General features: G+C 44.9%; 1 protein-coding gene across 1 annotated transcript; it reads right to left on the bottom strand.

Moving 5' to 3' along the window:
• Nucleotides 1-305: 305 nt before the first annotated feature.
• LOC308160200 (vesicle-associated membrane protein-associated protein B-like) lies at nt 306-15,957 on the bottom strand. The gene is made up of 6 exons (XM_080534095.1): nt 15,813-15,957; nt 4,403-4,555; nt 3,182-3,285; nt 2,964-3,044; nt 2,265-2,444; nt 306-1,915 (listed from the first exon to the last, which is right to left on the bottom strand). Exons 1-6 carry the CDS (start codon nt 15,868-15,870, stop codon nt 1,751-1,753), a joined length of 741 nt encoding a protein of 246 aa, XP_080390221.1. The 5' UTR covers nt 15,871-15,957; the 3' UTR covers nt 306-1,750.
• Between the last annotated feature and the right edge of the window lie 1,140 nt (nt 15,958-17,097).

Here is a 17,097-nt window from a genome sequence, read left to right as displayed (position 1 = left end):
GGGGGTTTACGCATTTTAATTCATTATGATGCTACATCATCCAGTATGGTTGCTCTTTTTTTTTTTCTTTCATCCATTTGACTACATTTGTTCGTATAATAATTTTTGCACATTTGCTATTTTTAAATTATTTTACTTGTTTATTTATGTACATACAAAACAGTATCCAATTAATTGTGGTTACATCTTGTGATGATCAGAAGCCCCAATGCAGTTGTAATGTAGTGTTCACAGCTCAATCTTCCATCCATCCAGCCTGCCTGCCTGCTGTCCACCCACCCACATCCATGGCCCTCCCTCAGGCAACATAGAGACATCTCGTTACACACAGATACCTTGGTTGGTTGGTTCCTTATTCTGATAACAGTAACCAAGCCAAAACAAAAACAAACAAACAAAAGAAAACACACCAACCCATAGCTAGTCTCAAAATGGTCCCTTTTGAGAAGACAGTAATGTTTTTTGTTTTTTTTGCTGCTTGCTAGTTTATAATAACACAGGAATAAATCAAACAAAACTAAAATCAATCCTGGTCAAGTTCATGCTATATGCAGACTCAGAATAGACACACTAAATGTAGAAACTTGATTTGAATATAGCGCATTAAAATATCATACTGTAATTACAAAATAAGTGTGGCTACATGAAACTCAAAAAAGCAAACGACTGATGATGTGAAGCTCTAGATTAGAACATGAGTACTCCATGTCTATGGGCAGCAGCTTTGAATGAGACCAAACCAATCAGCATCTTTAGTATACTGTGTCTTCAATGGATATTGCATATTCCTCATTATCCCCTGACAGAATGCTTTCAATAGAACAGAGTAGAATATAGAGTAGAGACAGAGAGCAGAATAGAATCTGCCGATACAGGACATGGATGATTCGCAGGCTTTTTTTCTATTTTCAGTCCCCCCCTCCACCCCCCACAGCATTTTCTGTTTTTTTTTCTTCTTTTAAACCGAGGAATCATCATCATACATATTACCTCCCATTTCCATGCTAAAATTCATCAGCATGCGCGCACACACGCACACACACGCACACACACACACACACACACACACACACACACCTAATACTGCCTTGCCCTAAAAAGAAAAGCAGTAGTTACTTAAAACACCATTCACACCATCATAAGGGGCTTCGTTCCAATATCCACATTCACTAGCACACAATCTAGAATGCATGGCCAATGCTTCATACTACGAAGTATGCTAGGGTGGTTGAGGGAACACAGCCCACGTCATGTTCACTCATTCACATTAGTACTGATGGAGGAAGATCCTTTCCTTGGCCTAACTGAAACACATTGTAATCTTAAATCATTGATACCTACTTACAGAAACGTACAGTCAACCCACTTCCCCACACATTGATTGGTAACTGTGCAAGTTTGGGACGGTGGAAGGAAGAAGGGAAGGACGGAGGAGAATACAGAGATTAAAAAGCGAGAGACACAAACCTGTGACTTGTTCTTCTCACATTACCTTATTCACTTACTTGATTACCTTCTTCGTTTTGTTTGTTTTCTCTTTTATATGTTAAACAATTTCCATACTCAAATGAACCCATGTGATATTGCCTTTATGCAAAACCAAAAATCCCCAAAAAAATAAAGAAAAATAAAAAACAAAGTACACATCCTGCTGCTGTTGTTGTTGTTGCCGTTGATGTTGTTGTTGGGTCCTCTCCTAGCATGCTGTCTGTCGCTGGCGGTCCGTCCATCCGTCCGTCTGTCCGCCTCTCTACAGGGCCAGTTTGCCGATGATGACTCCAATGACGAAGAAGAGGACACAGAGAGCCAGGGTGCGGGTGCTAAGCCCCTCCTCCCTCATCGCCATGGAGGAGGAAGAGGAGGAGTGCGGGGCCGCCGCCGAGGTCACCTTCCTCTTCCGCAGACCGTCGTCCTCCTAGGAGGCAGAGGAGAGGGGGAGGAGTCACAGGAAACAAACCAATCAGACAGAAGCACTCGATCCACAGCAATACACACTGTTTGGGGCAGAGTGCAGTCGCCTGGTTCAAGGACTGCGTGTACCTTAGTGTCACCAACTCCTATGACGACTACATCAAATGTGTTGACTCCAACGTGTCGCCGTAGGAGTTGACCACGGCACAGACAGACCTGGGGTCTGACTACCACCAACAGCGGCCACAGCAGCCAAATTGCTCACAATCGTTACTATGCAGCATGCAATGGAGTCATTCAACCATGTCAAAACAAAACTAATAAAAACGGGGGCCTTTGTGCGAGGCTCTCACCCTGATCTGTTTGTTTTCTTCCCGTAGCCTCTGGACCTCCATTTGCAGGCGTTTGCACTCTTCCATGATCTTCCTCACCTCTCCGTCATCCAGGGAGGAGCTGGCCGACTTGGGCAGAGAGGGGGAGAGCTGGGACTTTATGGAGGTAGAGGAGACAACTTTGTTGCTCTCACTGTCATGCTGAGGAGAGAGAGATGACACAGACACATGCCGATGCACACCAACGAATGAGGATGAGAAATTAAAAAACAGTGATAACCAAAATGATAAAACATCAGCAATGGCTGATTCACAGCTGATGAATTTCAAAATCAACCCCATAGCCTTTTACCCGAGTGAAATACATAATTCGCTGGGTGAAAATGATAGAATTCATAATGGCATGTAGGTTGCTTCCACCTGGTTAAGGGGTAGAAGCTAGGGGGTCGATTTGGCATTCGGAAAAGAATGTATTGGAGATGAGGGAACCATTGAGGATTTACGAGAGCTTAGGCCACCTTAAGTATGCATGAAGGTGTGCGTGCTATACAAACTGTCTAAGAGTGTCAAATGAGAAGGTGACAAGTGTCATAGAAGTGTGACGGTGAGACAGATGCATGCAGGTGTGTGGGAGTGTGTGTGTGTGTGTGTGTGTGTGTGTGTGTGTGTGTGTGTGTGTGGTGATCCTTCACACTGGTATAGTTTCACTGATACACTTACAGTTTTATCATTTTCTAGCGGCATCTCAAATGCACATCTCAACTTGGAATCCATTAGCTCTTCTGGCTTCGCCTCTTTCCACTGTGAGAGAGAGAAAAAAAGAATTGACTCCCCCTTCCAGTGCCACATGTAGGAGTGGAGGCTGGTGGAGGGACTTCTATCTGTACCAGCCTCCCCTGGTCTAGACAGACACATACTGTGTATATAAAGACACTCACCACCCCCTCCATGTCAGTCATGTCGTAGGGGGCCAGCATGGACTGCACCATGAACTTGTGTTTACTCTTCTCATTGGGATCATAGTCAAACGGCTGGAGCATTACTGGAAAGACAAGACAGACAGACAGGTATTGAGCAACAACTTCCCAATGACCACCACTCAGTAGAGAGAATTATATTAATATCAGTTTCCACATGAAGGTTTGACAGAGACTTTCAGCTATATTTTGTTAATAGCAAAACATCTTTAATATTGATAATCTGACTCCAATGTAGTTATCACTAGGTGCAAAGAATTGTTGAGTTTGTGCTGCTAGTGAAAGAAAGGTCAAATAGAATGAATCAAATTAGATTTAGTTGATAAGGAGACACAACCACAATCGATCTTATTACATCCAAACTGATGACATCACAGCTTTGACACCTCCAGACATTCCACAGCTCACAGGCATTTTCCTTCCGGGGGATGGTAAACTTAAGAAGATTGGGATTCTACCACTACACCATGTTATCATAGATACACCACTGTATCTTTCCTGAAAAAGGCAGAGGAGGCTAGTGGAGGTTGAAATCGGAGGACAGGGCTCATAATGCATGAAATTGAATAAATAATGGGAAAACACAAAAAACACCATTCCATTCATTACAATGAGCCCCGTCCTCTGATTTCTACCTCCACGAGCCTCTACTGGACAAAGGTCTATTGACCTAAACATTGGTTATTTGATCCAGTAGGCTCAACCATGGTGGCATTTTTCCAAGAACACCAATGTGCTTGAGTCTCTCCTTTTGTTCCAAGTGACTAGGCCTACATGTACAACATGACAACAAGCTTAATCTAAAGTCATGTAATTTAAATTTTAAAATGTAAAAAAAAAAAAAGGAAAGCAGTGGATGATTAGGTGGCCATGATAGCATGAGGGCTGGATTGGGAATTTAGCCAGCACAACGGCATTACCCAAGATAACCTGGGAGTCAGAACCTCGGTTTAACGACTCATCCGAAGGACGGCATCCTCTGCAAGGCAGTGCCCCAGTCAAGTCCTGGGGCAGTCCCTTAGGAGGTGTGCCACCTACTGGTCCTACAACACTACTTCCAGCAGCCTGTTTTGGTACCCCCATCCAACGATTGATCGAGGCATACCCTGCTTAGCTTCCCAGGCAGCCAGCAGAGGGATGCAGGGTGGTGTGGCTGCTGGCTGTACTTGAAATGATACTGACCCGATACGTTGATGGAGGTCCCTGCATCGATGACACCGCTGTTGGGTCGCACGCAGTATCGGCGAGGCGCGGTCGTCTTGACTTTGAAACACACATTTCTATCTGTGGGGTTGCTGAGCTTCAGGGTAGCCGTGACAACATCTGTAAATGGACCTAGTGAGGATGGAGAGATAGATGAGAGAGAGAGAGAAAGAGACAGAAGGAAAGCAGTGTTACTAATCTGCCTCATATCCAGAAGGGGTGCATCTCAATAGTCATCTAGTGTTATCTCTTCCTCTCCTTGTCTCCTTCCCTTCACCTGCACCAGGGAAGGCTGGTGGATGTAGAAATTGGAAGACAGGGACATTGTAATGCACATTCCTCATTCCATTCCATGCATTACAATAAGCCCGTCCTCCGATTTCTACGTCCACCAGCCTCCCCAGACTTACACTGATCTAGGAATCTTCTGATCTGGTATTCCACAGAACTTTCAAATATTATTTGTTGAGAAACCATGCCTGGGCCAAAGCTAAAGCTAAAAAGAATAAAAAATAGTAATGCTGATTGCAGTCGATTGATTGAGTCGACACATATGTTTAATCTGACTTATCTCAGGTGCTATTCCGAAGGTTTTGAAGGCAGCAAGAATATCCAAGCAAGAATCTTGCCTTTCTAAAGTAATGACAGTCCCTGGTCAACTCCCAGTGAAGAACCTTTTTATCTTCCCATTCCATTCTAAATGAGCACCAATCTGGCTTTAGACTTGATCATAGCAGTCTCAGCTGTTACACTTGTCTTAGATGATGTGTTAAAAGAACCTAAATCAGAAAGAACATTGTACTGCCTTATTTATAGATCTCTCCAAGGCATTCAATACGGTTGACCATTACCTACCCATTCAGAGGTTGTCTGAAATAGGCCTGGATCATCAGGCTTCACATGTAGATGGTTTGAAAATGATTTAATGGACAGAATGCAGTGTGTCTGATGGCGTTAGGCTAAATCAAGTTTTCTGGACATAAGAAAGGGTGTTCCACAAAGATCAATTCTTGGTCCGGTTCTTTTTACATCAACAACATTGGATTATCTGTAAATAATTGTAACCTGCATCTATAAATGCCGATGACACTGTAGTATGCTATTGCCCCCACTTTGACCAGGCTCTTTCTGAGCTACACTCTGCATTCGCTGTCCTGCAAAGAGCATTTGTTGCTGAGATTGGTGTGTATATATATATATATATATATATATATATATATATATATATATATATATATATATATATATATATATATATATATATATATATATATATATATATATATATATATATATATATATATATATATATATATATATATATATATATATATATATATATATATATATATATATACAGTATATATATCGTGTGTTATTTACCAAATCACAGAATCTCAGATTTATCCATAGGTGGTGCCCCCATTGAGTTTGTCCCCGCTTACCTGGGCATTTGATGTGTCAAAGACTTGACGTTCAGAAAAAATACAGAGGAGCTTGTTAAAAAGCTAAGATTGAAGATTGCTTTTTTATAGGAATAGGATCTTGTCTTTCCCTGAACATCAGACAGCAGATTGTGCAATCAACCTTCATGCCAGTGTGTGATTATGATAGTCATCTACTGAAGTGCAGCCAACACTACTCTTTAACCTTTGGATGCCATCTACCATAGCGCCACTCACTTTTATCACAGGTGATCATTTTTAATACCCATAATTGCACACTTTATCAAAAAGTTGTCTGGACCTTGTTAAAGTCCAGTAGATCTCTTCATTACTCCCTTTTTGTGTAGAAAGCCTTACTGCATAAACTCCCAGCTTACCTAACCTCATTATTGAAATTCAAGAACATCAATTCGTTCTCAATTAACTCAAGGTTCCTCAGGTCACCACTGAATTTGGTCAATCCGCTTTTAGTCGTGGTGCACCTCACTACTGGAACAATCTACAGAGAACGCTTCAGTTGGTTGCTCTGGTGCCGCTAGGGCAATTAAACGTTTTGATTGAGGATCTCTTAGTTGAAAAATGTGTTTGTGTTTTATTATGTTGTAATTTTGCATATTGTAGTAAACTGTGTGTATGCAGGGCTCCCTTGTAAAAGAGACCCCGTGTCAATGGGACTCCCTGCTAAAGTAAAGGTTACGGTAAATAAAATACAGGATGGGTGAAAGACATATATGACGGGTTCCTACTGACTAGTGACTACTGAAGATTTGCTCTCTCTCACTTATCCATGTTTCTCAGATCAGGGCAGATGAAGAGAACGAGACTGAGCAGGAGGAGAGGATGCCCCATTTAGGCTACTGAGATGCAGTCTCTCAGAACTACTATATATGTTCTATATAGACTAGGGACGTGCGGTCAGAGGAGGCAGAAAATCGCTGTTATGAAAAGTAAACTTAATAAATGTAACTTATAAATGTCATTTCTGTATGATTCCAATAATTTTCTATAGCCAAAATCGCCAAATTTGCGGAGCTCAGCCTCACCTGACTGCGCAACCCCTCAGAAACTGGAAGGAGCTCGGGCAATAAGCGTGTGCCTGTTACAAACATAAAACTGCAATGAAAAAGCACTAGGTGTCGCAGCTATCATATTGTCGTGTTTCGTCCGTCTGATGTGCGTGGGTATAATGACTCACACGACAAGGGATTCTCCGTTTCTGGTTCTTTAGTGAACTTCTTCTTAACACAATACACAATACAAGATACAACTAATTGTGTCCCAGATGGCAGGTTAATAGATGACGGGAAAACTAGCTCTGGCACAGAACAGCAGCTTTGCTGTCCATACCGATGAGCGTTGTTCCCTTTACTGACTGTTTACGTAACCAAGGTAACGAGCTATCTCTCTCTCTGGGTGATCATGTGACATACAGTAACCAATCAACAATAACGGTAACATAAACACAACAACAACAACAGGGAAAGCCACCCATGGTGGACTGTCTCACACTATCCCCCTCCAAGAGTACTGAGTCCCTTCAGTACAGGTGACTTAACATTAACATGTCTAGGAATAGAACAGTTGACTCAATGAACATGTCTAAATTATTTGATTACTTACATCACATTCTTTGCAAACTCGTAGGCCCTATAGCTAAACAACAGTGAAACAATTAAAACACTTAACTACTTGTAAACAATTTTTACAGTAAAACATTTTTTTTTTCTTTATAATGCAAAACTTCTTAGATGAAGTAACCAATCTGCCGATAAACTAAACAGTCTCTCTTTCAATAACTAGTTCCTGAATCTCTCTGGCTTATTAACCATGCGTCCCTTAGATGTTTTAACAGTATTTTTTGGAGTGTCCTCTTGTCTTTTTTCCTGCTGACACCTTGGAGCTTTGAGATGAGGTTTCTCCTCTTGATCACATGACTCTCGAGAAGCTCCTTCCCCTGCTGGATCTTTATCATTGTCTTTCTGTAGTGGCAGCTCTGGTACCAACGGGACATCCTCTTCAGGTAGCTGTGTAGCTGGGTCTTGGCACTGCTGCAGCACTTGACTCCTTTGACGTTTTATCCCAGCAGGGACCACCTCACTATTGTATGGTTTAAGCCGATCATGGTGCATTATCTTTCTGCGCTTCAACCCTTGAATATCGTAGAGGACAGGACCACGGCATCCAGCCACAATCAAGGGGCCCTTCCAAGGTGCTTGAAGCTTGGGGCTTAATCCCTTCTTTTTCGTGTCATCCTTTACATACACCAAATCTCCAACGCTGTAAGAATGTTCTCGTGCTCGGACATCATACATCTTCTTCTGACGTTCTTGTGCAGTGCGGAGGTGCTCCCTCGCTGTGCTTTGTGCCTCCTTAAGTCCTTCTCCCAGGTTATGAAGGAAATCTGCTACCTCCATTCGGTCAGATTTGAGTTCTGCAGCTCCAGACTGGATATCCTGTGGTTGATGAACTTCTCGGCCAAACATGAGCCTGTTAGGTGTGAACCCTGTGATTGCATGGCGTGAGCTGCGGTAGGCTGAGGTGAGTAGTGACAGATGCTCATCCCAGTTCTTTTGGTTCTGGTCCACGTAGCATCGGATCATCTGGAGTAAAGTTCTGTTGAACCTTTCCACCTGTCCGTTAGAGGCAGGGTGGTAGGGGGTGGTCCTTGTCTTTGTGATCTGTAGGAGCTTGCATACATTCTGGAACAGGGAACTCTCAAAATTGCGACCTTGGTCAGTGTGCAACTCGAGGGGGGCTCCAAATCGGGCGATAAAGTCATACACAAGCCTCCTTGCTGTTGTTTCCGCCCCTTGGTCAGGAACAGCAAAGGCTTCGACCCATCGAGTAAACTGGTCAATTATGACGAGAATGTACTTGTTTCCAGAGCTGGATACAGGGAATGGCCCGAGGATGTCTACGTGGAGACGGTCCAAAGGTGCTCCAGCTTGGTAGCTTTGCAACTTGGCTCGTTTCACTGGTCCCGTAGTTTTGCATGCATTGCAGTGCTGGCATCTCTTCACAAACAGATGGACTTCTTCACCCATTCCATACCAGTGATAGCTCTGGCGTAAGCGCTCCAGTGTTTTTGCTTCCCCAAGATGACCAGATTGAGGAGGATTATGGCAAGCCTGCAGGACCTCTCTTTGCATGGAAGCTGGAACTAGTAGCAACACGGTTGGTTGTTGGGCTCCTACTCTCTCCCAGGAGTAGTAGAGAACTCCTTGCTGCAGCATGACCTGAGGCCAGCAGAGCCAGAACTTCCTCACTGCAGGGCTCTCAAGCATCACCTGATCTTTAGTAGGGAGGGTTCCTGATTCTTTCCATGTGTGGAGGGTGGAGAGGACAGGATCAGCTTTCTGAAGTTTGGCAAGCTCTTCCAATCTGACTGACTGCAGCCAGTTAACTACTGGAGTCTCCAGCATGGTTGTATGTGGTGGATCTGTTTCCATCGACTGAGTGTTATCACCACTGGTCTCACCAGACTCAATACTCCTAACTGCGAGCGGCACAACATCATCAACATCGTCTTCAAATCTTGTCCACTGCTCATGAAGTCTTCGGCAGTACTTACATCCTTGACATGGTAGATCAGACAAGTTCTTTCCAGCTTGGTAACAGTCACATTTGTCTGAATGTTCTCTGGTTTGCCTTGACATGGCATCAGCATTGCAGTGTTGCCGGCCCGCTCAATGCTCTATGTCAAAGTCATATTGGCTCAACTCTTCCAGCCAGCGAGCCAACTGACCTTCAGGGTTTTTGAACCGAAACAGCCAGGTGAGACTGCCATGATCTGTTCGTAGCAGAAACTTCTTGCCCAGTAGGTAGTGGCGGAACTGACGAGTGTAGCGGACGACAGCAAGTAACTCACGTCTGGTAACACAGTACCTCTGCTGAGCTGGTGTAAGATGGCTGCTGGCGTATGTTAGGACTCGCTCTTCTCCCCACTGGAGTTGTGACAGAACAGCTCCAATACTGTGGTTCGAGGCATCAGTGTCTAGAATGTACTTGCCTCCAACAGTGGGGTATCCCAGCACTGGTGTAGTTGTCAGTTTTTCTTTCAGCTTTGTAAAAGCATCTTGGTGCTCATTTGTCCACAGGAATGTAGCCCCCTTCTTTGAAAGGCTGTGGAGAGGGCTTGCCAGTTCTGCAAAAGCTGGAACAAACTTGCGGTAGTAGTTACACAGTCCAAGAAAAGCTTGCAGCTCCTTCAGGTTGTTGGGTGGCTCCCAGCGCTGTACATCCTTGACCAGAGCTGGGTTTGGACAGATCCCATCTCCACTCACAATGTGGCCCAGGAAGAGAACTTCCTCTTGAAGCAAGTGACATTTAGAAGGCTTCAGCTTCAACCCATAGCTGTGGAGACACTTGAAGACCTGTGCGAGCCGGTCCAGGCTTTCATCCACTCCCCTGCCAATGACAATGACGTCGTCAAGGTAGATCAGCAATGTTTCCCATTGGAGTCCCCTGAGGACGAGCTCCATTGCCCTCTGAAAGGTGCTTGGGGCATTGCAGAGCCCAAATGGCATGCGGGTGTATTCATAGAGGCCCCATTTGGTGATGAATGCTGTCTTCCCGCGGTCTTGGTCATCCACTGCTATCTGCCAATAGCCAGACTGAAGGTCAAGTGTTGAGAACATTGTAGCTTCCCCAAGAACATCAAGACACTCTTCAATCTTGGGCAAAGGATATGCGTCCTTTACCGTCAGACTGTTCAAGCCGCGGTAATCTATGCACCACCGTACTCCTCCATCCTTCTTGCGTACTAAGACGACCGGAGAGGCCCACTCCGATGATGATGGTGTAACGACACCGGCTTTAAGCATGTCTTGAAGATGTGTTTGCTCTTCACTTTGAAATCCAAGAGGTGCCCTTCTCACTCGCTGGCGCACAGGCTTAGCCGATCCTGTGTCAATCTTGTGTGTGACAGCAGACATGTAACCCAGGTCGGAATCACTTTTGGCAAAGAGGGATTGGTAGGTCACTAGCAGTTGGATAAATTGTTCTTGTTGCTCCTCACTGAGTGCCTCACTAGTAGCACCAACCAGGCTTTGGAGATGTTCAGGTAGCTCAGAGATTGCTGCTACTCTTCCAACCACCAGTGATGGCACACTCTCTGACTCTCCCTCTATGATGGGCTCTACACTTTGCTCAGGTGAACATGATGGCTCCTCAGGATAAGCTTCAACTAAGAGTCCAAGGCATGCTCCTCTTGGCAGGGCCGCTTTGCTGGTCGAGAAGTTGCATAGCCGGACTGGCACCCGCTTCTCCATAGTGGTAACAACACTCCCGGAGACTACATTTTCTGTGATGTTCAAAGGCTCTAGTACAGCTGGAACACCTGGCCTTGGTTCTTCCACCTCGCCCCAGACCACACATTCAGATGTAGGTGGTATGGTGGTGGTCTCTCCTAGGGTCACTCTGGCAACATGATAGTCTGATCCATCCCCTCGTACTATTTTGGAGGGCACAAGTTCGTTACCGATGAACACCTTACCACGGGTGTGGATGACAACATCATGAGTCTTCATCAGATCCAATCCTATGAGGACAGAGTCACGTATGGGGGCTACGTGTACGTCCCAGTCGATTGTTTTGGCTGCAATTTTAAAGGTGACGTTCAGTCCACGTTTTGCTTCCATGCCATCTCCAACTCCCGCATTTAGAAGGTAGGTCTTACGTAGGCTTGTCGGATCACCTCCAGAGAAACTCCTATACAGCTCCTCTGAGATTACTGTTGTCTGGGCTCCCGTGTCCACCACAGCCTGTGTTGGAATGCCGTTTACTGTCACCGGAATCTGTAGACTCTCACCCTTGTTTTTGGTGCAGCCAATCTGTAGCCCTTGTGGTTTGTGATCTGCATGTAGTCTCCCTTCTGACCGCCCCCGTTGGTCTGGGCCTTTGTCACCGCGGTTACGTGCAGCTGTTGGGCTCGGCGATCTACTGCAGTCCCTCCTGAAGTGTCCTTGTTCTCCACATTTATAACATGGGCCAGCTGCTCCCCGGGTTGGGCTTGGTGACTGGGAGCGCATCCGGCCGGGCTGCACCTGATAATGGTTCTGTGTCCTCTCTAGTGACAGGGGACGTTGTGTTGTTGCTCTAGTTTTATGATGTTCAAACTGCAGCTGTAGATTCCCTACTGTATGTACGAGGGTCTTGACTTGGTCCGTTAGTGTAGCAAACTGTTCAGCAGTTACATACTGAGGGGTCTGTACCCTACGAGAGGTAGGAGTAAAGTCCTCACAGATGTCTCCATCATCAGCCCAAGAAATGCGTCGTGTTCTGTTCTTTATTTCTGTTTCACGTCCCACCGTAGCTTTGAAGTTGTGTTCATGAGCCTCTACACACTTTTGAGCCTCTGCAAGGGAGCATGGATCTCGGTTCATAACTTCATAGGCCACTTTTTGATTTTTTAGACCTTTAAGAAAGGCATCAGTTGCAAGTTGATCTTGCAGCTGGAGATCCACTCCTGGATATGCAAGTGTGACGAGGCGTCTCACCTCTTCTGCAAATTCAGCTGACGCCTCTCTACCTTGCCGAAGTTCTCCCAACTTTCTCCTTACTGTGGTAGGGGGGTCTCTTTTCCCAAAGCGCTGAGTAAGCTCCTCCACGAAGAGAGCATAATCCTCCCGTGTACGTTCTGGCAGTGAGCAGACATATCGTATTGCAGCTCCTCTTAAGCATTCATGCAGCCTGTCCACTCTTTCTGTAGTACTCCATCCATACTTCCTGGCCTGGCGCTCAAATGGCAACAAGAAAGAGTCCCAGTCATCATTTCCTTCAAATGTGGCAAGTTTAGGTCTACGCACTTCTTGCAGAGTGTGCTGACTGTTGTGACCAGAACTATTCAGTCTCTGCTCACCATAGGGAAATGAGCGTTGGGTTTCATTCTCAGAGTCTCTAGTGTCTCTCCATCTACTGTCAGGTTCAGCATTGCCGCCCCTCCTGGTGGGACCAAAGTTGCGAGTGCGCTGATTGATGACATCCAACTCAGCTGCAAAGGGGGCACCAACACGAGTTTTTGGTCTTACTGGTATATCCCAAGAGGCTGAAGGTATAGCTTCAGGCTCAGAAGCATGCCTGTCCAATGTGGGGCGCTGTAAGATCTTATCCCCATTTCGACTGGAAGCAGCAAGTGGTGGTGAGGCTTGCTGTGTAACGGGATTTCCTCCTGTTATGTGTGTTAGTACGGCGGCTAGCATCATTTGCAGGTGTTTTGTCTGCTGATTTTGGCTATCCAACAAAGCTTGTAGCCATGTTGGGGCTCTATCAGGCTCAGTAGGTCCTACTGTAGCTCCTTGTTCCTCTGTCATTTTATTGAGTTTTCTGTTCATGTAATTGTCCTTTTATTTTCGGTGGATTGTCTGTTCCACTTGTCTTGTTCTCATTCATGTAGTTGTCTCTTTGTATTATTTAGTTGTTTATTTATATAATTGTCTCTTTGATTTTGTTGAGTTGTTTATTAATGGAATTGTCCGCTTAATTTAGTTGAGTCTAACGGGAGTACAGTCTGCCCAAACACCACCAGGTGGCAGTACTCAACCAGTTGTTGTAGTAACTCCTGAATCCAGTCAGCTGGCTAGCTAGCTGTCTCCTGTTAGCCCCTATTAGCTCCCGTTAGCTTTGGCTCTTATAACTTTATTATCTTCCGTTAGCTTCTGTTAGCTTTTCCTCTGTCAGGTGGATGTACTCACGGATGATCGCTACTTCAGACACCAGTTGTCGTGTTTCGTCCGTCTGATGTGCGTGGGTATAATGACTCACACGACAAGGGATTCTCCGTTTCTGGTTCTTTAGTGAACTTCTTCTTAACACAATACACAATACAAGATACAACTAATTGTGTCCCAGATGGCAGGTTAATAGATGACGGGAAAACTAGCTCTGGCACAGAACAGCAGCTTTGCTGTCCATACCGATGAGCGTTGTTCCCTTTACTGACTGTTTACGTAACCAAGGTAACGAGCTATCTCTCTCTCTGGGTGATCATGTGACATACAGTAACCAATCAACAATAACGGTAACATAAACACAACAACAACAACAGGGAAAGCCACCCATGGTGGACTGTCTCACACTATCTACCTCACTATCTACCTCACTGTATTAAGCCCACGTAATTGACGCTTGCTCTCCCTCCACGTTAGCTAGCTCTAGCTCAAAACAGGGAGTGATAAACAATGGAAGACCAATGCCTGAGCTTAAGGACCTAGTTACTTCAAACGCAGGGACAGAAAATAACACTTGTTTCATATGGACTGCCTTCTTCAGAGGCACAAAAGAGAGCATCCTGACAGGCTGCATCACTGCCTGGTACAGGAACTGCCGAGAAGATCAGCGGTTGTGTGCTACCCTCCATCCAAGACACCTACAGTGGCCAGTGTGTCAGTAAGGCCCTCAGGATTATCAAGGACCCCCAGCCATCCAAATCGTAAAATTGTTCTAACTACTGCCGTCGGGGAAACAGTACCGTAGCCTCAGGGCAAAAACCCAGAGGATGTCGAACAGCTATTTCCCACAAGCAATCAGGCTCGGGAAACTCACTGGCATAAGGCAAAGGACCGTCCCCCCCCATACCATCCCCACTGCATTAATAATATGTGTCACGGGCCACGGCTTGGTGAAAAGGTCTGCATGTCGGGAATTGTGAAACCTAGCGTTTCCCCTTCGATACTACCAACCCACATCCTCATAAATAGCCATGTGCGCGTGTTTGTGTGATGGAGGCTGTCATCAAGGACTTTATCGACAGAGAAAGCTTTGTAGATCAACATACTATTCACGGGACTGTGGTCTGTCAATAGGCCTACATCTTCTGCTTTGTTTTGGGGTAACTGAGTTACATGGGTTGTTTACTAACCTGCAAGGGTTTTTAGGGTATTTACTTCATTTACAAGTAAAGGTAAGACCATGCAATAGGCTATATATTTTCATTTGTGTTGTTGAATGAGTATGAAAAGTGGAACAGCATTTGCCTATAAAACGTGAATTGAATAGTTAGGGCTACCTGTATGCATATGCAAAGAATGCTGATAGGAAATATGAAACTGTAACGATAGTATTGTGCAACCTGCCATTTGAATGGTGAATGTAAGCTACCTCTAACGGGTTCAGGTCAATCTGGCTCTGATACTAACACAGTGCCTTCTCAACCACTGATCAAACCGCACGTCACTGATATAGCCTAGACCACTAACTAAGCCTATTGGCTACTTTGTATTGTTATACATAAGGATGAATCTTACACACAGAAATGCAATTGTATTACATTTCTATGGACTTACTGTTTAATAATTCCACAACAACTCGTAAACACAAGTCGTAACCCTACATGACCTTTGCCAGGGTTCCCCAACATTGCAACAAGATCCATCATGCACAGAACTGTCAAAGATTTCACTTGATTTCTGCACACACTCTTACGGCCATCATATCATCGTGAGGTGGGCGTCAAAGCCCCCGTCTCGCCCTGACTTCACAGAAAGTACTAGAACATTGCACTACTACACTGCTGTAATGTCTTCCAAGAGAGTTGACAGCCTCCGATTTTGCGTTTCGTTTGAAACGATCATCAAGTGAGATCTCGATAACGATGATCGGTGACAACAACTGGAACTGATATGTAGGTAGGGACGATTGAGGAAATGACCCGGGCGGGCCTGGCTCTCATCTGGGCTAACGCTGACTAGCCTCGAAAGAAAATGACAGCTAGCATGTTAGCCTGCTAGCATGGGCAGAAGACGTCGGTGCGCAATGTCGCTTGACTTGTCACCAGTCTTAGAAACCAGGAGAGGAAATACAACACAACACACGCAGCTCTATCATTTGGGAACTGTCACGTCAAGAACAATTGTATTGTTATGACAGTCAGTGAATCAGAAACGCTGTGGTCAAACGCTACCATCACACCGAGCTGTCAGAGGCCCTGCCCTCCCTCCCTTCCTTACCTCTAAATTTCAGTTCGTGTGGTGGCTCTAACTGTAGGACTTGCTCTTGTCTGGCCATGTCCCGAGTTCCCAAAGCCTTTCAGGTGTAACGATGTTGTTAGTACGGGTATTGTACAAAGCTATCTGGATACAACACGTCCTCGGATAGACAGGAGAGGATCACTAATGCACCGACACTTGTCTTGGACTGCCAACAACAGCTGAGGCTAAGCTAGGCTAGATGAAGGAAGGGAGGGCTCTGTGGCTGTGTTCGAAATGGCATACTAGCATACTGCATACTAGCATACTCAATTAGTATATACTGCATACTGCTTACTAAATTCATAATAAGTATGCCAATACCAGCCGACCGAAAATCTAGTATACATTTCTTGCATACTCAAATTTCACATACTCTACAACAGTGTGAACGCACTGCATACTCAAAATCTACGTCATATCTAGTATGAGTAGTATGCTAGTATGCCATTTCGAACACAGCCTCTGTGTGATGTCATCCGAGGGGCAGGTCCAGGGTGGGAATGTCAGATGTCACACAGCTTTCCTTCTTTTTGTTGTGAGGTTGTTGTGTACAGTTTGTGTATTGAAACTTAGGAACAAACAACACTTTCCCCTAACCTTTTTATCTGAGCTGGCTGTTTGAGAATTTAGAAGTTGTTGACGTTAGGAGGTGTTGTTGGTTTCAAGAGAGTTCTTTACTTCATTGTGAAGTGGCATAGTTAGAGGGTGCTGTTGAGGCATGGAATTATGTCGATTATTGTAAATGCCCAGGTCCAGTTCGTGGAATTTATTATGCTATGGGGTTATTAGCTAAAACAACATAGGGTGGTGGTTATTCCGTAAGGTCTGTAAATAATGAAGTTGTCTGACTATATTTTGGAGACGAGGTTTACTGTGATTCGCTCTTACAGACTGTGTGTGCTGCTGCGTTGTCTGTCCAGTAGATGGCAGTAGGGAGTCATGGAACGACGCCCACTCCAGGGAATATTACGTCATATGGCCTTATCCAGGAAGTCAATGAAATATCAACAAATAGTACACACACCCAGTCCTGCAGCCAGCATCACCTTCTTTTCCAAAGGCTAGTGTGGAAGAGCATCTGATGTTAAGATAGTGAGGGAATCTGGCTTCATTTCACCAATGTACCACCATCCTGGGGACCAGGTCATGTAGTGCTCTACATACTGTATACTATACTGTAACAGTTCATCACATACATTTGTTTTTACTCATTATGTACAGGTGTTGTAAATTAGTGTTCACCACAAACATTACAAGCAATAGG

This window comes from Nansenia antarctica (assembly GCF_963989245.1).
Source record: "Nansenia antarctica genome assembly, chromosome: 6".
In the NCBI taxonomy this organism is placed as follows: domain Eukaryota; kingdom Metazoa; phylum Chordata; class Actinopteri; order Argentiniformes; family Microstomatidae; genus Nansenia; species Nansenia antarctica.
This window is presented reverse-complemented; position numbering and strand designations above follow the sequence as displayed.